At 39.6% G+C, this 23,380-nt stretch overlaps 2 protein-coding genes across 2 annotated transcripts in view; one reads left to right on the plus strand and one right to left on the minus strand.

Annotated features, from left to right (window-relative positions):
• LOC139741775 (probable ATP-dependent RNA helicase DDX46) overlaps positions 1-2,824 on the minus strand; it is a 41,035-nt gene extending 38,211 nt beyond the window's left edge. Inside the window, exon 1 of the mRNA XM_071652363.1 lies at positions 2,718-2,824. Within this exon, the coding sequence (XP_071508464.1) occupies positions 2,718-2,734 (17 nt within the window). The 5' untranslated portion in view covers positions 2,735-2,824. The remainder of the gene's footprint in view (positions 1-2,717) is intronic.
• Positions 2,825-5,779: 2,955 nt separating this feature from the next.
• LOC139741792 (H/ACA ribonucleoprotein complex subunit 1-like) lies at positions 5,780-14,593 on the plus strand. Its single transcript, XM_071652380.1, has 7 exons — positions 5,780-5,940; positions 9,171-9,369; positions 10,127-10,275; positions 11,174-11,233; positions 13,181-13,343; positions 14,067-14,147; positions 14,574-14,593. The coding sequence occupies exons 2-7, from the start codon at positions 9,174-9,176 to the stop codon at positions 14,591-14,593; spliced, it is 669 nt and encodes a 222-aa protein (XP_071508481.1). The 5' UTR covers positions 5,780-5,940; positions 9,171-9,173.
• The last annotated feature ends 8,787 nt before the right edge of the window (positions 14,594-23,380 follow it).

The following is a 23,380-nucleotide window of genomic DNA, read 5'->3' on the forward strand; positions in this document are numbered from 1 at the left end:
AGTTGTTGATGGTTCTAAGTCATCATGGCAGAACGTCCCATCTGGAATCCCCCAAGGCTCAGTCATTGGCCCGACTCTCTTCCTCATTTTCATAAATGACATCCAAGAAAACATCAAGTCTTTACTTCGGCTGTTTGCAGATGACTGTGTCATCTACAAAGAAATCTTGTCTGATGAGGACCATCACATTCTGCAGCAAGATCTCCTGCAGCTGTCATTCTGGTCTACTACATGGCAAATGAAGTTTAATGTTGGAAAATGTGCTGTCCTCTCCATCACACATTAACGCACTCCTCACACCTACACGTACCGTCTTGGCAAAGATGTAATACCTACACTGTAGGGCCAAAGAATACAAATACCTAGGAGTGACAGTGACTACAGACCTGCGATGGATTCAACATTGCCAGAACATCAGGAATAAGGCAAGTCGTACACTTGGCCTCGTTCGCAGAACTCTGTCACCATGCTTTAAAGAGGTTAAATCCAGAGCCTACACTGCGTTAGTCCGTCCTCAACTGGAGTACGCTTCAGAGGCATGGAACCCTCACACTGTCACAGCTGTTAACTTACTCGAGCAGGTACAAAGATCAGCGGCTCGGTTCGTTTACTGTGACTACAGGAGAACAACATCCTCCTCAACCTTGGTTTCAGCCCTAGGATGGGACAGCCTCCATTCTCGCCGGCTCCTCTCTCAGTGCTCTCTTTTCCATCGATAACATCATCAACTCGTTTGCATACCTTTTCCTCAGGGAATCATACCAGCAACCTACCTCGGAAGACATGACCACCCAGCCAAATATGTCATACCCAAAGCTACAATAGACACATTCAAATTTGCAACTTTCCCAAGGTCAATTCGACTATGGAATAATTTACCAGGATCTGTGGTACTCACTCCAAAGTACAGACCCAGCCATGTTCAGAGAGGTTGCACTGCCCTTCATCAACAAGATGCAACCTCCTGCTGGGTCCCACATGCTGCAGAAAGGGACCAATGTTTTTACTTGCACAGACACTCTTGCTTTTATTGTACATAAGAGACACACACAACCTTGTCACTTTGGCACCTCCACTGGCACATGACACGATTTGCATCCCGGTATAGCTTCCTTGGAGCTGCGAATGGGATTACTACAACAAGTAACAAGTAACTGCCGCAGTTACTCTAGAAGTAAATTTAGAACTAAATTTTACATTATCATCGCTATCAGGGGACGACCCCAAAACCCACATATGAATAACCACACTATCATCGCACAGCCGAAAGAAAACACACGTAAACAAATGCAATCGTTGACAGCCGAATTACGGACCGTATCGCAAATCGGAGTAATATTTTTGATGGTTGCTATCGCCAAGCGTAATTACAGTCTTTACAGAGCGATTTGCGCTATCCGTGATTGGTTGCCAGTATTCATGGTATTCTGTAATTTACCCGACTTCTAGCCTATTCTTAGAGTCTATATCATATAATGTTGACTGTGATTTTGGTGCAAAACTGCAATTTGATTTTGGTTCAGCTCAGTACAGTCATGACAGTCTGAGAATTGGAGATAGAACTAAGCTAAATTTACTTGGTAGTCTAGGTTCTATTTGAATTTATTTCAAATGATTAGCAGGTAGCACCGACATCTGATAAGACAGTCACCAACATGTGGTTGCTGGTGCGTGTGAATGTATTGAATTGAGTGTAGTCGTAGAAAATACACTGCCTCAAAAGGAGAAACCATCTTTATCATGATTATGCATATAGAATCTAATCATATTCATCATTCAACTTCGAAACCTTCCCTGCACTGCTTTGCACATACACAAATTTGAATACACGGGACTGAATTCACGCAGTTAAGTGCTCACACAGTTCGGGCGATAGCAGTTCGGGAAACCCACTCACAAGGGGGGCCCCTCCTTATAAGTAACCCGTCCCCCTTATAAGTAACCCCGTCCCCCTTATAAGTAACCCCCGGGGCACCCCTTATAAGGAGTCTCCACGCTTTTTTGCAATGCAACGCGAAAATGAAAGGACTGCGGCAATTCGCTTGATTATGTCCATAAAGCTTCACAAGTTTCCTAGTTACTCACGAAATTTGAGCAAAATCGGTTTGAGGCATCATATCTAAAATCATGGATTTAAATGCGATGTCAAACGACCCATGCGAATGCTGAAATGCGAGCGATTACTGGCGTGAGTGTCGCCAGGCGCGGCGGCGCGGCAATGCTTGAGTGCAGACGTGGCGACTCAGTACATGTACTCAGTCGCCACGTCTGCACTCAAGCATTGCCGCGCCGCCGCGCCTGGCGACACTCACGCCAGTAATCGCTCGCATTTCAGCATTCGCATGGGTCGTTTGACATCGCATTTAAATCCATGATTTTAGATATGATGCCTCAAACCGATTTCGCTCAAATTTCGTGAGTAACTAGGAAACTTGTGAAGCTTTATGGACATAATCAAGCGAATTGCCGCAGTCCTTTCATTTTCGCGTTGCATTGCAAAAAAGCGTGGAGACTCCTTATAAGGGGTGCCCCGGGGGTTGCTTATAAGGGGGACGGGGTTACTTATAAGGGGGACGGGTTACTTATAAGGAGGGGCCCCCCTTGTGAGTGGGTTTCCCGAACTGATAGTGCGGTAGTAACGTTCGATACTCGATACTCAGCTGTTGAATTCCGATCCGCAAGATACGGTACAAGCAATGTCACGGCATATTGCTTACCTGCTTTCTTTTGGCATCTTGATTTATCTTTACGTTACTGTTCGATGTCTCAGCTAGGCATCAATTTTGTTCATAACGCGTAATCGCGTAACGTCCGTGCTACAAACTTCTCTGTATGTATCGTCGGACCATGTACCACGGCACGGTGGACCGCCGTACCAGTCGCGCTGTATACTACTCAACTCGACCCAGGTATTACTTGACCCTGGACAACTCGCTCCAGGGATTGCCGGACCCTGGACAATATGACCAGAATCCTAATTTACGGACAATAAAAGTTCAAATCCAACTTATACTAGGCCCTAATCATCCAATGGGGGTATGCGAGTGCCAAAAAAAAAAAAAAAAATGATACAAAATATGAAAGCAACCTACATACAAAATGAAAGTGGTAAAATCAATTTAACAAAATCTAACAAAGATAATTTTCACAATTCAAGTTTGATGAGCAGTCCTAATAGTCATGTAGGTACAAAACAAACATGAAAGCGGAGAGTTTTTCGTTCACCGCATGCAATTTGTCTGAGACATAAAACCATCCTCTCCAGTTATGATTCTTTCATGCGTTGACTAACATTGACTAACAATGATGCAGGCGCACTATCAGGTACTGCGGCTAAAATTACGATGTTATATGTGTCTCTTGGCCTCATCTCAACTTGCCCAAACTCTCAATCCCACGTCCCTTTAAGTTTCCACCACTTATATCGCATGTATACATGGATGATATCATATACGGATCAAAGTGACTAGCTCGATCACTTATAACCTCGCGGATGTGATTGTCCATAAGCATGTTCATTTGATGTTGCAGCAGAGTAATTAAAAAAGAGGTCCACGATCAAAACCAGGCAAAGGGCTGCAAAAAAAAAAAGAGTGCAATCATGCAGTATAAATGGGGAATACGGTTTAGAAATCCTGCATGTAGAGTATTGGAACAAGCGTGACCCTTATAGAAAAGTTTAAAGTAAAAGCAAATCTATTAAGTCAAAGCAAAAACAAAAAAGTCATTTCTTTTTTCAAAGTTTGAAATCAACTATCCTATTAGAGCTTCTTCGCGTCTGTCTCATCAGAGAGCCTTTAAGTGTTCTGCCTTTTTGGGTATAAGAAAAGTTGGCAAATTGAAAATTGTAATTTCTTCTTTTTTTTATTGGGAAATACCTATCATTTATCATTATATTTTTTTTTTACATATGAATTAATTTCAGATAACGTTTCAAGTGACCCACGTCCTATACAAGCCCTGCTTTTTTATAGTAGACCACTTTTTCCCCCATCCACTCTTTATTTTTGGGGGGATAATCTTTCAAGTGTACTTTGTTATCTTGATTTAAATTGAAATTGTATTTCATAGTTTACTTTATTTTATGTATACAGGCTACGTTTGGTATGTATTTTCCAGGAAATTATAAAATAATGCGTGTATAATGTATACTTTGTATTTTTCTACGGTTTCTGTGAACGGATGGAATGGAAATACAATTGTAAATCTCAATAACTGTTAGCATTTTGTGTCTAAAGGTGGGGTAAAATAATTATTTACCTAATTGTATACTTCACAAAACTTTACAATATACGCCTACTATTCAGGGGTGGCCCTCAGGAATTCCGTAAAGGGAATGCGCCTGCACAAAAATTAAAGGGGCGCACGCGCGCCCCCTTTTTTCAAACTTATTTTGTTCTGTTTTGTTTTTTATACTGATGAGGGGCGTTCATCCGGTGCGCCCCCTTCTCGATCCGCCACTGATATAACACAAGCGGGTTTATGTGACTGGATACCCAAACAAAACAACATAAAGTGAGGTATAAAGTGTAACTAGGAAATCGACAAGTTTTATAATTTGCCAATTTCAAATGAGAGAGCAGTTTGGGAAGCCCCGCATATAGGCAGAGACGAAACTGGGGTTGATTAATGAGAAAATACGTTCTGTTTTTATTTTTAAAATGTCAGCCTATATTCATTCATTCATTCATTTATTTTTCATTTCTAACAAAAACATATAGATATATTACAAAAATTGAATACAGTGCATAAATTTCATCATACAATTGAAATTTCATCATATAATTGAAAGATAAAAACAGGAGACCCGGATTCCCGGAGCTCGGATTTTTGCTGACCGAGCAAAAGAGGCTGCTATAAGTTGAAGCTTTCCATTACTCTTCAGCAATCGCGAAAATGATTATGTACATGTGGTCCTAAAATTCGTACGAAAGCAGGGTATCTTTGTCGATCGGGAAAAGATTATAGCATCGTTATACGTTTTCTATTGGAGAAAATCTATATCATAATCAATTTTGATTCAAATGGAGTAATATCGAGATTCAAAAAGAAAGCAAATGAAAAAAAAAATGTCCAAATTTTGGCTATGATCGGGCCATAGATTTGCGCTAGGCATGCACGCATGCACTTTGGGGTATCCAGCACTGATTTCCCCTAACACTTATAAGGTGAGCAATCCTAGTGAACTTATCAGATGATTCCACTGCTATATAGTCATGAAAATGACACAATAGATAGACTACATTATAGTATCGTCTATGTAGGTCTATGACGGTTCATTGTCATCGTTTCTGGCAGAACTTTGTATCAAATTGCATTGCACCCGGTCCTTTTTAATGTCTGGCACCATGCAGGGCCGCAGAGGAATGCTGAGAATTAATTACAGCGTATAATGACTGAAAAAAAAAATAACTCATTGTTTGAAAAATTCGGCAAAACACGTTTTCTTACATCACTTATCTGTGTTTCTTTCATTAAAAGTCTGCAGCAAATGGAATTCGTGTACTGAAAGTATCATGTCCAATCGAAAACCCGACTTTGGACAACTGGAGTGGTCGAGCTGTCCAGGATTCAGGTCCGGTCCACAGTCCAGGGCCGGGTTATCTTGCTGTAGAGTTTGTACGCCATGCCCCACAAAGGGATTTTGGACACCCCACCCACAGAACTACAACAACCGAGAGACTGCCAATGGCAATGCGATCGGATCGGGACGGTATCGGGATCTCTGTGCGGCGATCATGCGACGACGGCTGGAGGACGCTGACGCTACGTGGTTGACTGTACAACCACGTGGGAAACGGAACACCTGAATCGAGAGGAAGCGACTACTCCTACTTTCGTGGTTGCTGTACTCACGAGCTTCTAATAAGAGAAATAGAAGACGCATCAAAGAACTGCGGTTTCTTTTACACATAACCTTGAGTGAAGACGAAGTTGCAGGTAAAAAAAAAAATGTAATGCAGAACAAGTCGTACCAACCGTAGGCGTAGTCCTATCTATAGTAATCCGTGCATGGTACCTAAACTGAAGCAGTGTACTGCATGCATGCCGGCTGCTAAAATGTAGGGGCCCTAACGACTAACGTTAATTGTGGTAAATTAAATGATACCTAATCATATCATCCATTCTGTCATAATATGTAATTTACACATCGACGTGGGGAGCCATCGACATTGTAGAAGAATCAATTAAATATACCAGCTGCTTTTGAATTGAAATGTCCCGTCCAATCAGTCCGGGAAACCCGCTCATGAGGACTGCCCCCCGTACGAGCACTGCCCCACCTCATGAGGCCCCCCAGAAGGCCTGCCCGGGGGTGGGGGGGGGGGGGTGGGGGGGCTCAGGAAGCCCCACTTTTTATTCATCTCACATCTGACGTATAAATGGTGGGGCAATGCTGACTGCAAGGAGCTTTTATCACTAATAATTTTAATAATATTAACCCATATCGGGCCATCTACGGGACATTCCGTACCGGTAGTTCGTCCAAACGCCACAGGGGCCAGATACGGAATATCCCGTAGTGAAAGAAATGACGTATGAACGACGTCATTCCAAAGTTCTTTCACCTTCTAACCTTTGACAACATATCCCAGAATGCTTTGCTACACTGTCTGCGATAATTCAAGGAGGATTTGTCAGTCGAACCCCAACAATATCGTAAAAATCATCGAGAAAAATGTGTGTTTACGGTACATGGGATAATGCGAATAACCACGAAGCATCAGTGGGTGCTATCTACAGCTGTACTGAATGCTCGATTTTGGATTTTCTGCCTCAGTTTTTGAGGAAGTTTGGACACTTGCCGGGCGATGATTCGACTGTGATAATAGTCCCACATGTACATCTACATGTATGTACAACAATTCTATATTAATTCAGTCGAAACTGACAAGCTGTAGAAGTGTATCTACCGTTACGAGTTTCACTTCAACAAACTATAGGATGCACACATTGTACTATCAATTTCCCATGCACTCGCAGTGGCTTCATCGTCATAAATATAAACATAAATCTGTGATTATTGTATCAATGGTCATGATATTTATATGTCCAGAAAGCTGACACTGATCATTTCATTTTCGGTACTGGATGTGTAAAATTATGACATTTGCTATTTTTAATCCATAAATGAAAGCAAACAAACAAATTGATTTCGTAATTTTTGGATGACTGTGCTTCACTTCTGCTGAGTACTATGACTGCACTGTGAATTGAATGGCAACATGTCATATACCATTTTAAAGGGAATTTTATCTTCTTTCAAATGACATATAACTTTGCTATGTTTTGTTCATTGCTTGCTAATGAAGAGCGATTGTTTGGAGAGTTGTCTGCCTGTCGGCATGTGTGCGCAAACGGTGCTGGGCCACTGCGGTGTTTGTGTTTACACAAGTGCGTTGGCCCGATATGGGTTAATAAATATCAGTAATCCACAACCACAGCATGATTAGACCGCCATCATAGCTAGCTACATAACATAGTCTAAATAACTATTACAGTTAGTTAAGACTAAATTATTCACTTCTTGCCATCATCTAGACCAAACTCTACCTCTGTCAATTAAAGGAGGTTGTGCTTTTGCTGGCATTGGGCCTTGTTTGTTTGTCTGTTTGCAAATTAACTCAAAAAGATACGAATGGATATCCCAGATGAAAGCGGAGACTCCAACCCCAAGCACCTTCTGATCTGGAGATTCTCCCGCCTGAAACCCCTAGCAAATGGGAGACTCCAAATTGAAGCTTGAAGTTCCTTGCGGCCGGGGTCCAGGGCCCGCTTAATGGCCCTGGAAGCTCTAGGGTTCTAGATGCCTCTCTAAGGCTTATTTTGCAACATATGATGGCAATAAGTAAGAAATCCTTTCCAACTGGAGGCAGAGAGCCAGGGCGGGAGAAATTAAATCTCAGGCGGGGGAACGGGAGATTTTGCAAAAAAATGGGCTTTCGGCAGGAGATCTCCCGTCAAAAGCAGGAGAGTTTGAGTCTCTGTGAAAGTTTAAGAAGTTGATTGTGACACAAGGATTAAAAATTAGATTTTGGTGGTGATGTGAATCAGCAGCTGGAACCAGATTTTTTGTCTTCAATTTTTTGAAGGATTCTTCTTACAATGTAAGTGATTGGATGGCGCGCTTGCTTTTGCACCCTCGGAGCCATTGATTGCGCTGTTGGCCAGAAAGTAGATCTATGGCAGTAGCAATGATGGCTGGTCAGCGATGAGGGTATGTTTTAATGGTCAAGGAATCAAATAATACAGATGATATGAATGCACAACTATGTCTATAGGATGGAAATCACAATATAGGTGGAAATGAGCTGCTTGGTGGAGGCCTTAGATTGATCTCGGATTTGGTGCCTCTGGAACATTTCACTAGGGAATTTTAACAGGAAGTGTGTGCTCCCCGAGTACACTTCTAGATTGAGATGCAACTGATACAAGTGATAGATTGATATAGTACCTTACATGCTCATTCTTTTATTTCTTGACCTCATTCCACAGAATGTGGAATTGTTATATTCATGTTTCAGCTTCTTGTAATATTGTTTATTAAATGATCATGACTCATTGATGAGTAAATTTGAGAGAGACATTTGTCCTACACATTGCAGGATGCTTACAGAAGTATGTTGTAAATTCTCAAGATCTTGAGGTTTTTATGCATGATATTGATATATGCCCATTCAGCCAAGCAATTAATTTTCAGGGTAATGTGCATTGCAATGAGGCTTTCATTCGGTGAAACTATTTGCATGATGACCAAATGTTAGAGCTTCCCCTGCAATTAGTTTTAATTCTTTCTTTGTCTTTGTGTTTTTTCTCTTTCAGCAAGACTACTGCAGGATAGATGGGAAGCAGTTGAAAAAAAAAAAATATTTTGTTAAAGGCTGATGTACAGTGTAGTAACTCCTGATAAAGATTTAGTAATGAACTGTTCAGTTAACATGTTCATTTGATTTCATTTGAAATCTTGCTTCCAATCTGCATGTATTAGTAGTGTTATACTATAATCAAGGCTCAGGTAAACTTTGCACTATGAACGAATTTGTGTAAACTGGAAAAGAGTATGCATAAAATTTAAGTGTTAATAGTACTTAGATTCATCTGTCTCTTGTATATATACTCTATTCTTCAAGTGATGGCACTCACAGACTTTTCTTTGTTTCATTTGCAAGAAAATGTCCTGGCGAGGGGGTAGCAGAGGAGGTGGTCGCGGAGGAGGTGGTCGTGGAGGAGGAGGAGGCTTTCGTGGGGGTGGTGGAGGTGGCTATCGTGGAGGTGGTAGAGGGGGCTTTGGAGGGCGAGGAAGAGGCAGGGGCGGAGGTTTTGGTGGTGGAGGAGGATACAATCAGGGTCCACCAGAAGAGGTGACAGGTAAGTGTTCCAGCACATATGGAAACAGATACTCTCAGAAAGCAAAATAAGTTTCACATCAATCTTGAATACATTTAAAGGAAATCAGTTTTTGAAAAAAGACAAATGATATTTTCAAACAAGTTTACAAACTGTAACAGCAATACTGGTATTGATGTCAGTGATAGTATTCATCGTCTGGTAAGAAGTCGCAATCGGGGGTTTATCAATGATTGGAATTCTGTTCCTTATTTTATCTCTTCTCCTTGATACCATAATACATTTCATGATGCACACTTGTGTTTGTTTGCATCTGTGTACTCAAATGCAATTTGTCATTGGTATCCTATATACGCAGATGCTGCTTTTGTTTTAATTCTTTAACTGCAATGTTACTAGTCAAATAACAATGCTGAAAGGCTCTATGGCTATATGGTAAAACACAACTTTCATAACAGGCCGAGACATACACCTTCCCACTGTGTATGAAGTCTTCTGCATGAGTGCCTAGTACTTTGATGCCATGATGGCTGTTTTGTAGTACATGTAAGATGATACTGCCTCACATGGACAATTTTCAATTCATACACTACAATAATTGTGTTTAACAGTGATTGTAAAAAGCTGCAATAAGTTCACTTACCACAAGATCAGGCATGGCATTCATGTCCTACGATCAGTGTACAGTTGATTGAGAAGTTTGTGTGGTGAGCAGTGGCAGGTAAATGTGATATTTCAACCACAGTGGATTTTCATGTGTGTATCTGTTTCATTCCAGAGATTGGAACATACATGCATCCCTGTCAGGAGGAACTAGTCTGCCATGGGACAAATGAGAAGATCCCGTACTTCAACGCACCCATCTTCCTCGAGAACAAGCAGCAGATTGGCAAAGTGGATGAGATCTTTGGACACCTGACAGATTATGTATCCATTTCTACTTCTCAAATGTTGAATGTACACTGTACAAAGACCAATTTGTACCTGTATGTTATGGATGGCAGAATGAAACAGATTAGTAGTTTTGTGTAAAGAGAATGATACTAGGGAACTTTAGATTTTTGCGATGAGGACATTCAGAGGAAAGAAACCTGTTCCGAGCATGCCCAAAACGCGCGTCAAGTCGATCTATTTATAGCTTGCGTCATCTAAGTTTTTCACTACGCGTTCTGGACTATTTTTACGTCTGCTCAATTCATGATGTAGAGAGCTACTTTATGCACCGATCATATGGGGAAGCCATTTCATTTTTTATAGTTTACTTCCCAGCGTAATCTAAAGCTATTTTTCAGCACAACGCAGGGGAGAGGAAAACGTCCAACGCACTGCTCGTCTCAAGCGTCCACGCCGCAAATCTAAAGCTCCCTATTCATGTATGGAATGGGGATCCAGATTGACCCTGTATCTTGATAACAAGTATGCATGACTGGACATTAATTTCTATGTGCAGTGTTTTGTAGAAAATTTACTATACCGATGATGAATGTTTCTGAGAAAACATTAGCAATGTTTGAAAATGAAATATTTTGTAGGACAGCAGAACTGGATTGATACAAGTCTTAACCTGTCAATGAACCACTTTTGGTCAAGTGCTAAAAAAACATTTGCAAGAAGGTTGCTAGAGCAACCTTCAGAACTTTCTGTTGAGCTCATACTGATATTGAACAGTGATATTATATGTGATGCCTAAATGACCCATGTATTTCTTCACAAGATTAGGACCAGATATAAGGTACATTGTGTATTTGCTTGCCATCAGTAAGTTTGCACTTGAGAAATTTCAGTTTCAAGCATACCATGTTTCCTTAATTCTGGACTAATTCAGTTCTTTTCTGTGAAATTATCGGACAACATGTCAGCGTCATCGTTCAACAAGGATCAGAAGGTAAGTGAGGAATGCGTTGTCCCCTTCATTTTCACCTTGACAACTGAACAATTATAGTTTGTGGCTAAGAATGCTTACTGTCTCCTTGTGTCTTATGAACTTGATAAAGCATTTACTGCATCACTTGCATGGCAGTGTAAATGTCACACTGAATGGAGTGAAGTGCAGCAAAGCAAGTAAAGAGCATACAGGGAAAGCCTGCTATAATGAACCTGTTAACAAGATAGGCCTACTGCTTTTAAAGGGATCATATAGTTTTGGTCGAAACCTAACGTCAGGTGTTAACATTTTTTAGTGAGATAATGAAAAACCTCGTAGAGATATCCAAAAAAATCAATCCTAATAGAATTGACAGGCAACGACTTTTATTAGGATTTCTTTGTTTTACCTTGTTTTTAGATATCTCAGTCATTTCAAAACTGATCTTCATCAAATAAACTTTTGATTCCCCTTAGAATTGTATGCTCTTTAACATTTCATAGAGTAGTTTCTAGATATCTTGCAAAACGTCACAAGCTGAATCCTCACCACAACCAGAACTGCACAGTCCCTTTAATGAGGTGCATCCAACGGTCCCAATTTTCCATTGCTGGTATTTGTTTAAGTAGGTTTTACAATGAGATGCCGTTTATAAGGAGGTAAAATTGGCAGACTTCGTACCTCATAATAACGGGGGCTTCCCTGAACATTGTATTGGGAATACCACATTTCAGTAGATTTTAGTCTAATATGTGTCCCAGCGAGAAATTCTTTCTCGCTGTTTTCATGAACACATATATGAACAACATTTTGCCAAGGTTTCTTGATAATTCATCCAAAATAAGAATAATTACAATACTAGACAGATGAATAGATTGTATTATCCCAAATTTTAAATACTGCATTTCAAGATACACTTTCAAATATACGGGACCTGTTCTATCGAATGATTTGCCAAATGTAATAAAGTTGTCTAGTAGACTTTCAATACTTAAAAGAAGTTACAAATTCTTTCTTGTTCATAAAGATATACTATAAATTTCAAGTTTTATTCAGTGTATAAGCACCACACTTTGATGACTCTTGCCTTCTTATATGTATTGTGTACTTTCTGTAGTATAGTTTTCTTGTGTGTATTGCATTAATGTAACTATTCTCTGCTGTAATATTTGGGATCAGCCATAGAAAGACCAACGGTCTATGTTGATCCCCCCACAAACTGAAATAACTGCTTTTATGTTGTGTTTGTCTGTTGTGAGATTGTTGTAAGTTGGACAATTTTTTTCCTGTATTGTTCCAATTTTCTACTGTGTATTTATCGTGCCTGTATTTTTTGTAAATGCTTTTTATCAGGATGTGGAAAATAAATGAAATGAAATGAAAAGTCTATAAAGATGCTGTCATATGAGTAGTCTCATGCACACATATGTTCATAGCATATCATGTAAAATTTGTTATGTTGCGGTATTCATGGGTATGATAGGATGAGAGCAAGATAAGGCCAAGGGTAGTAAACCAGGATTGCTAGATCACATTATGAAGTTAGAGGGGTATGCTTATGTATGCATATTGTTTTTTAAACAGATAATAAAAAAATTGTAACCTTTGTTGATTGAACAAGTTTTCCTCTAAACTTGAGCTTGTTTTATTGGAGACTAAGCCACTTACTACTTTTAGAGTGGTCCTCAACTTGAAATATTTCGTGCATTGCATGGAAAATATCATGATATTGTGCATGAATGAATATATGTGTGCCAACATCAGAACAAAACATCTTGAGTGCAAAATCCATGTTCATTAGTCGCGGTTGTGCTGAAAGGGACGTTACGTCACAACACTAAAACCACTGGTCGACTCCAGTGTAATTGCACTGTACATGATCAATTCATCACTCACGAAACTAATGAAATCAAACCCATAAACTGCATAACTCTCATCATCTCTCTCTCTCCTCTGTTTTCAATCTAGTTTTATATTGATCCCTACAAGCTGCTCCCTCTCCAGAGATTTCTCCCCAAGCCAGCAGGAGCTGCTGGTCGAGTCCAGAAGAGAGGAGGGGCACGAGGGGGTAGGGGAGGCAGAGGAGGGGGTCGGGGTTTTGGTGGCAGAGGTGGTGGTGGTGGCTTCAGAGGTGAGCTCTCATCATTCATGTTTGCAGTCAATGGCTGTATATGACTATATGCCATATGTTTAGCAAATCTTACATTTTTTTGTGTGTGTGAATCAGGACTTTCCAACAATTTTGCGAATGGTTAAATTCAGGATTGTGGAGTGCAGCAATGAACAGAGAAATATACGCGTGCATATCACAGTCATGTCGGGGATCAGAGTTAATATTTTGTGTGTTGTTAATTTACAAAGGGCACCCGAATTGAAGAATTTGTGAAAAAAAAGAAAGAAGCAAAGTGTATGGCATATACAGTATTTATTTTCAGGTTATCTTTTTAAAGAGAGATTTAAGATACTGTGGTGAGATACCAGATGGAGTAAGAAAGTTTCACCTCTGTTGTGAAAGACTGCATCACCATGTATGTTCTTCAATCATTGACGTGCCTATTCCATCAATGAGAATATTCACTAGCATGCTATGTACACTAATCGACACAGCTGTCCCAATATCTTGTCACTGAATACCGAGTATATAATCCTTTCAATCTGTGTTGCATCATCACTTTAACGTTTCTTCAGACTTGAACATTGCTGCACTTGAGCAGTTTAACATATTTCTTAAAGCCTCCTTTGTTGTTAGGAAAAGGAAGAAGAATGGGAAAATCCAGCAGTTTGTATCGCTGTTAAAGTTGTATGTGCTCTCGGGCCAAATTCAGCTGTGGGATTGTGATCATCTTGTACGTAGGACGTGGAGGTGGTGGTGGCTTCAGCAGAGGACGAGGAGGAGGATTTAATCGTGGTGGTAGAGGAGGCGGAGGATTCAGGGGTGGTAAGATATCATCTTCAATTATTTCCTGTTATGGAGCAGCAGTGTATCAAAAAGTAACACAGGTACAGTTTGTCACAGCTAAAGAAACAATCCAGATGAGTTTTGAAGCTGATCTCTCTTAGTCTTGACCCACAGGTCCAGTTGACCAGATTGAGCAAGTTTCTTAGCAATACATTGACCTATGAGCATGAACTAATCTCATAATGACATGTATTCTGTCTTGTCTATTATGTGGGGTGTAGGTTCCAGTTTAGATACAATGACTTTGATTTAAAACTTCATTGCAGATAGAATATTGTTATCGCTAGCATCTCGTGTTACTCAATGCAGAGTTTCTTTCCATTATTATGGTGTTTGCAAATTAGGTGTCAGTATAGATATTTACAGATTGAGTTTTTATTTGTCTGTTTATTTGTGCCACAGGATTCAGAGGAGGAAGATGATGTAATCATACCAGTGCCATACCATCTTCAACATAGTGAACACACCAGTGTCTTCTCTCGAACATTGTAAATACTACATGTATTGTCTCAGAGACTCTGTAAACAGTTGAAGGAGCCTGGAGACGTCAGATCAGCTCTCCCATTGCTGCTTAAAATAGCTTCTCTACAATTTAATGTCCCTAGTAGAGACCAGCAGATGACCAATCTAGCTCCACTGGGCGTCGGTGATATATGTCAGTCATGAATAATACGGGGAGATGGGACAATTTCCAGTGGTGAATTTCTAGTGTTGACGCAGTGACTTTCCCTTGAGATGTTCGAAGGAAGGAAAGAATATCTACATCTGTGCCGCCTACAAATGCTTGAAGCAAGAATAGATGGTTATATGCTCACAGTAACTTCAGGTTTACTCAGTAGCATAAACAAGCAAGAAAACAAAAACAAAACTGATTAATTCATTTATTTTTCTATATGTAGTCTGTATGCAGAAAGTTGATTCATTGCATCCCAATATGCTCCAATAATTGTTCAAACTTAAATGTATGGGGAATTCCTGTTATTAGAAGCTTGCTTACGAAGTACCGCTTTCAAAGGTCCAGTCTACCTTTGGGAGCACTGATTTAAAAATTTTTCAAGATATCACATTTGATGCATATGTGTACAAGGTGTAGGTCTGTTGTATCACAAAACATCCTACCATATACAATTTTTGCAATAAAGCAAAAAATATATGAAGATATCACTATTTTTCTCATTAACCGTAACTGTAGACAGTTTAGTCTGAAAACATTTTTATTATAACTATTGTTTCACATTTTGAATATTTGACAGTAATTAAAGGGAACGCAAACCCAAAGAGCGATGTGGATTGAGTATAAGCATTAACATTGATAGAACACATCAGTGAAAGTTTGAGGAAAATCAGACAATCGATGCAAAAGTTATGAATTTTTAAAGTTTTGGTGCTGGAACCGCTTGATGAGGAGACTACTAGAGGTTATGACGTATGAGTGGACAACAATATAAAGAAAATATAACAGGAATTCCACAAAAATTCACTTTTCTAGCAAAATGAAAGAGTACTTGACTAACAGCTTTCAGAAAGCAGGGGGAATAAGTGCTACCCCTAACATATGTCAGTATCAAGTCGATGGAATGTGTAATTTTCATGAAAAATGAATTGTTATTGAATTTCCTTTATATTTTCTTGATATTGTAGTCTACTTATACGTCATAACCTCTGGCAGTCTCCTTGCCCAGCAGTTCCAACACCAAAAAATTCATTACTTTTGCGTCAATTACCCGATTTTCCTCAAACTTTCACTGATGTGTTATACTAATGTTACTGCTTTCACTCAATCCACATTGCTCTTTGGGTTTGCGTTCCCTTTAACATCAATTATACTAGTTCAAATTTTTACATTGGTTGTTTCTATCCCTAAGTCACATTTTAGAACTATTTAAAGCATTAATGCTGGGTTCTCGTTTCATCTGCAAATGGTAAATTATGCCTTTAATATGAATCCAGTGGTCCTGACTTTTCCATTACTGAGATTAGCGGGGGGCATTTCATGAAGCATGTTGTCCGACAACTTTGTCGGACAAATTTGTTGTCAGCCAATCAGATGCAAGGATTTCTATAGCTTTTAACAGTTTGTCAGACGAAATATCTGACAAAACGCTTCATGAAATGCCCCCCTGGTCTCTCTTTTTTTGTGTGTGTGGATTTGCGAGGAGGTACTGGTTAAAATGAGGTAAAATCGGCAGTCCCTGTGACCTTGTAATAATAGGGTTTTCTCGCACCTTGTTACACTGACACAGAGTAGCAGGCAGATGATTGTGGTGATTTTCACTGTGAGATGTTGTGTCAAATTAGGAACACAATGCATGTGCAAGATCATATGAGAATCTTCCACCTCCTTGTGTAATTGTAGTAAGTATTGGTATACAATTTTTTTGTTTCCATGTATATAATACGAGTATTATGTTAATGATTTTAATGCGTTCTGACAGACAGTACTCAAATCCTCAAACTTACAATAACATTTTATACAAATTTTCTGTCTCAATATTCCATGTACCTCCAGGTTTTTGTAGTTGGGTACTATGGAAGCAGTGTCCTAGACAAACATAAACACACACACACACACACACACACACACACACACACATGTAAATTAGGTGTGTATGTTTCTACAATACAGGCAACTCGTTATAACAAAATCCTCAGGACCAGCAGTTTTCTTTCATTATAAAGTATGTGAAAATAAAAATATTGGGACCAGAATTTGAACTTCATTGTAACAAAATGTTTGAAAACTGTGTTTGTCGTAATGGTGCACCCTGTGTAATCTCTACAAATGTATGCATGATGCTTTAGATTTTGACTTTATCTCTTTTTTCAGTTTTGTTTGCTGTAATCAAGCAGTTTTGCTGAAACGAATGTGTGAAAGTATCATGGTCTAGTGGATTGTGTTGTGTGTTTTTCAGGGTAGGCTCAGGTTTCAAAGTTACCGTGGCACCATTGTCCAGAGCAAGATGCTGTATTCATAGAGGATACCTAATTCTACCGGAGTTTACAACTGAATACCTGCTTTGAAGCGGATTTTCTTTAAGTCGGATTTGCAGGTGTGCTGAAATGGGAACAGCCTGGCTGAATTGCTCCCCAAGGGAAGGGTGGAGTGAGTAAACTGTACGATCAGTGTGATGTTTGTGATAGGAAAAGTATTGTTACTGTGCACATTGAGCACCACTTAATGAAAAGGCACTATTTTAGAACAACAGCTAATATTTTTTTTGGGTGTTTGTTTGTTGTAATTTTCCTCTTTTTGGGGGGAGGGGGGGGGGGTGTGGCTTTGAAAGGAAGTTAGAAGTGCGTAACTGAGAACTGGCAGGATATTAACTCTGAAGTCAGTTGAGAGAAGTTCATGGCCATTTGGCTCCTGAACAAAGCATGTACAGGTAACAACATCAACAAAAACTGCAAACACAAAATCTTTCCAGGCAGTTGATTTTGCTGCAGCCAAAAATCATGTCTACACAGTGTACAAAGCTGGTTTGGTTTTGTTTTTTCCTATGAGACAGGTATGAGCTGTGTGTCTATGATAAGTTTCAGGAACTGCGATGGAAACGTCCCATGTCTACTGCGATGTACAATTCATTGTATTTTGGTACAGGCAACCACCATTAAAGTGGACTTCCATTATAACGAAGTCCTTGTGACTGGCAGTTTCTTTTGTTGATAGTACATGTATATCAAAATTTCGTTATAACTAAACAAACTAGAAAAGCACTCTGAGAGCGCAGACCTCCACCAAGCATGCAGCTCATTTCCACCACTGATCTTGTTCTTCCATAGAGACATCAGTGATTTCCACCCATACGTACTTATAGCATTGTGTGCTGAAAGTTGTCAGATTTCCCAATATAGAAGCCTTTGGTACGTCATAAGCCCTCAGTTGCACGGCGCGCCTCGCTACAGCAGAAACAAGAGCACGCACTTTGGTGCGCGCATGCAAACCTCAAATACGCGCAGCCTGAACTCCCAACTTCACTGACCCTACCTGCCAAAATATCAAAAATCCTTCATAAATTCCCCCAAAATTCTCGGATCACTACCAAAATGTAATCATCTGTTACTTGTGTCATTCTAAATCTTTCCTGCGAGTTTCATCCAAATCCGTTAACTACTTTTTGAGTTATTTTGCATACGGACAAATTAACTAACAAACAAACAAACACACAAACCAACGGTAACGAAAACATAACCTCCTCCCTTAATTGGCGGAGGTAATAAACAATAAAAAACATACGAGTGGATAATGTTGCGGCCTTAATTTTTTTACTTCATCGTAACTGGAATTTCATCATAGCTGTGTTCATTATAACGTGAGTGCACTGTATTACAAAGCCCTTGGGACTGGTAGTTGTCTTTTGTTACATCAAAACCTCATTATAGCAAAACAGTCAAGTATATGAAGATATACCTGGTATTGATCATAATTTCTTGATTTATTTCTATAGATTCTGAATTTTTATATTGTCGTAAAGATAATTGTGTTCGTTTTCACGGGAGTGCATAGTAGTGTGCATGTGTGTCTGTAACAAAGATCTAACCCTAGTTGGGTTTGATGAAAATGTTTTGTGTCCCTCTGAACAGCAATGATCGAGGATTGCTGATCGAGTCAGCAGAAAAAACAGTGGCATTATATCAAAATCATTTTGATCAGCATTCACACCAGTTATGGTGGTTTGTCCCTACTTCCCTCATGTTAGAGCTTACCATAGGTAATTTGCTTATGATTTGTGCTCTTAGAATTTTGAATTGTGTGTAAAGTCATTGAATTATCATTCAGTTTTACACTTGTATAGGATTATATTATTGAATTAAAGGTCCTGTTTACCTTTGGAACATTGATTTAAAAATTTTTCAAGATATGACCTTTAATGCATATGTGTAGATCTGTTGTACTACAACACATCCTGTCATATAAAATTTTAACGATAAAGCCTAAAATATAAGGAGATATCTTTATTTTGCTTAATAAACCGTAACTGTAGACGGTCAAGTCTGGAAACATTTTTATTGTAACTATTGTTCACATTTTGTACATTTAACAATATTTAAATGCTTGTCTCATCAATTTGATCAATTCAAACTTTTACAGTGGTTGTTTCTATCCCTAACTCACACTTTTGAACTACATGCTTATGTATTTTAAAGCACTAATGCTGGGTTTTTGTTTCATTTGCAAATGGTAAATCATGCCTTTAAAGGGCTGTACATGCATAACCCCTCTTCTATACGGCAGAATATTTTGTGACGCTCAAGACAAAGAGAAATTACTATAGATTGTAACAGACATGTTTTTTTATGTGTTTGTGTACCAGGTATATGTATCAACTGAGATATACTGTACATGTACATACGTATTTTGCAATCTGTTGACCTTGAATAAAGAATGGGACAGTGTGATTTTGGCCTATTTTTAGTGAAAGTGACACACATGTATATCTGTCTATATCTTATCAGTCTTTGTAGTAAACAGATTGACAATAGCGCTCCTCCTACATATGTGACCCTGCATCACAAAACGCACAGAAAGTCGCCAGACATGAAATTTTAGTTGAGAGCATATTCTAAAAGAGCAGACTTTAAGCTTCAAAATGATGTATAACTCAAATCAAACGGACTCTCCTAACCTATCTAAATATTAGAAAGAAAACACACAATCAGGAAAAGTGAGAACTGAGAAAAGAGGCTCTGACGTGCAGTGTCTTTTCGAGCGCTAAATCTGTACCAAGCCGTGCCGAGTGTGCAACGAATGGGACAAAAAACAGGATGTAAATCACCAGAGTAAGAACAATGAAGGGATTATCAGATTAAACTGAAATTGAGAGTGCCGTATCAACACATTCTGTTCATAATTGATGCCACCTTTCAAAGCAGTAACATCATCCTGTCAAAGTTATTTGAGTTTAAAGTGAAGAGTGTGTTCAAGGTTTTTAAGAAATGAAAAGGGGACTCTAAAAACACACCTAATCACACTATTCTACCAAAAAAGTTCAAGACAAAACTGCTAAAAAAAAACACTTTCCTGCCCATTTTATGATCCCAAATTGTAACATAATGTGGAAGAAGACTTACTCCTTCAGAAAATATGAAAAAGTCAAGATGGGTTAGGTTGACCCATTTCACCTACTTTCAGTCTCCACACAAAATCAGTGTGTGCGACTTTTTATTCGTTTTGTGGTGCATGGTCACATATGATAACAAAAGTAGTTGTTGTAAAAGTGCCGTTTTAATGGTTAGACATCTGGGTACAGTACATGTTCAGTATGTCCCCAAAAAAATTACAATCAGATTTTCGCATTGATCACACCCACTATGATTAACCTGTCTAAATGCTACTTCAGGGCCTTAAAATATAACATCTTTCCTCTATTTTGCAGAAAACCCCATTCAATTTGGTTAAGCGGTCATAGAGAAATGTGGATGGTGGTAAAGCATGTCATGAGTCTGATTCTTCCAAGTTTAGCACTTGGATGCTCTTGTGTGTGAACACAATAGACAGAACTTGGAGGGAAAAGATTCCTGATATGCTCTAAAAAATTCCTCATTTCTCTTTGACCACTGAAGCAAATCGAATGGGCTTTTCTGTAAGATGTGGGAAATAAGTTATAGTTTCGTATCCTGAAATTGTATTTGGATTGATTCACCAGTGTTAAAGTTATCAATGTGGAGGGTTCCGTTGTAATTTTTTTTTTTTTTTTTTGGGGGGGGGGGGGGGGGGGGGGACATATGGTACATGTACATGTACTAGTATTTGGTGGTGGCTGGAGTGAAAACGAACCCATGATCAGTGCACGATTGGCATATTACAAAATCATCTAATTTGCTTCCATAATTGGGTTTGAAATTCCATGAAACTGTCAGATATGGTCCATCTTAACATTATCTGATAGCTACAAGAAATGTTATTGATAGATAACATAGGCCTAAAAGCATGGTAGATCAATGATTTTCAACATCGAAGCTGTATCATCTGCATCACCATATAGATTCGTGCACTGTATGCTTGTGCATGCACAGCTTTCACACTACAGCTCTGCACATGTACTTTACAGGCGAGCTGTTCTCACTCTGCTATACTCGAAGTATGCCCGACCTTGAGAATATGCCGGTTTAACCCCCAACCTCCAAACCCTCGTAGATTCAGTACGTGTACCCCCCTCGTAAGTTACATTGAAGCTTCTTGAGGTCAAACTGTAAAAGTCGTATTTCAATGCATATAAATCTGTTTTATGCATTAGAAACCAATATTCAGTGACCTTTGACCTCTGACTTTCAGGAAGTTTGCCCTTGTCCTCTTCACCTCGTAGAGCATACATTATTCATTATACAACATGGTATACTAAGCTCACAATGCTACCCCATACATCAGTTGACCTGGATTGGTTTCTTCATCTTGTGATCTTTGCCTTTTCACACCATTCTCATTATTAGGGAGCTTTAGATTCTGACGTGCGGACGTTTGAGACAACGCTTCCCTGCGTCGTGCTGAAAAGTAGCTTTAGATTACGCTGGGACGCAACATATAAAAAATACAAGGCAAGTGCCAAATTGTGTCTCGCCCATTCGCGTACAAGGAATTAATATTTTTTATAACTCCCAGAAGTTAATTGACCTGCTTATGACCTTTGACCTTGTGGTGACCTTCAACACCCCAAGGGACATTTACCATCCAAGTTTGGTCCCAAACGGACAAAGGGATCAAAAGTAATGAGCCATAATCGAAACGCGCCATAAAAACTTAACATTGTGCCCTAAAAATTTGACCCCTTTCTGTGACCTTTGACCTTGTGATGACCTTTAACTTTCCAAGGGACATCTACCGTCCAAGTTTGGTCACAAACGGACATAGGGATCAAAAGTTATGAGCCACAATCAAAGCGCGCCCTAAAAACATAACATTGGGCCCTAAAAGTTTGACCCCTGTCTGTGACCTTTGACCTTGTGACGACCTTCACCTCCCCAAGGGACATCTTCCATCTAAGTTTGGTCACAAACGGACAAAGGGATCAAAAGTTATGAGCCATAAACGAAATGCGCCCTAAAAACTTAACATTGGGCCCTAAAAGTTTGACCCGTCTGTGACCTTTGACCTTGTGGTTACCTTCAACTTCCCAAGAGACATCTACCATCACCCAAGTTTGATAGCCATTGTAGCAACATGTGCTGAGTTACGTGTGATAAGTCTTGCAAGTAAACTTTAACGTATGACCTCAAATGACCTTTGACCTTGTCATGTGACCTCTAACGGCACCATAGCATGAAGGTACCCCCAGTGCATCCATCACCCAAGTTTGATTGCCATTGTAGCAACATGTGTCGAGTTACGTGTGATAAGAGAGTCTTGCAAGTAAACTTTAACGTATGACCTCAAATGACCTTTGACCTTTTCCTGTGACCTCCAACGGCACCATAACATGAAGGTACCCCCAGTGCATCTATGACCCAAGTTAGGTTGTAATCCAAGCAACTAATGTGAAGTTACTTGTCAAAAGAGTCTTGCAGGTAAACTTTAACATAGAAAAGAGTCTTCCACATACTCTTTAATATATGACCTCAAATGACCTTTGACATTATCACATGACCTCCGACAACACCATAACATGGAGATACCCCTAGTGCTTCTATCACCCAAGTGTGGCTGCCATTGCTGTAACAGTTGCCAAGTTATGCATCATAAGAGAGTCTTGCAGGTAAACTTTAACATTTGTGATGGACGACGGACGGACGGACGCCATTTGGATCCCTTAGTCTCGCCTTCACCTCCGGTGGGCGAGACAAAAATGGCGCCCCCATATGATCCGTACATCAAGTAGCTCTCTATGTTGCAAACTGTGCGGACGTAAAAATAGCCCAGTAGCGCAGTGAAAAACTCAGGCGACGCAAGCTAAAAATAGATCGACGCGCTCTTCTGCGCATGCTCAGAACATGTTTTTTCCCCTCTGAATGTCCGCGCGTCTAAAATCTAAAGCTCCCTATTCTCACTGACTTTGAAACCCTCATCTTCTATTTGTGTATGTGTGTGTGTGGGGCAGGATGGAGTTGGTCCCAATAAAAGAAAAATACATAACTGCACTAGTATACTGTATAAGCTGTTATTTTTGCAAGGGTTTAATTTTTGTGAATTTTGCGAATCTCAGTTGGACCGTGAGTTTAACACGCGAAAATGTCACCATACGCTAAGGTAGTAGTGCACTTATGTAGGCCTCTGTGTC

Source organism: Diadema antillarum, unplaced genomic scaffold, assembly GCF_040938485.1.
Source record: "Diadema antillarum isolate AM-2024a unplaced genomic scaffold, OU_Dant_1.0 seq00000953_RagTag, whole genome shotgun sequence".
Classification (NCBI taxonomy): Eukaryota; Metazoa; Echinodermata; class Echinoidea; order Diadematoida; family Diadematidae; genus Diadema; species Diadema antillarum.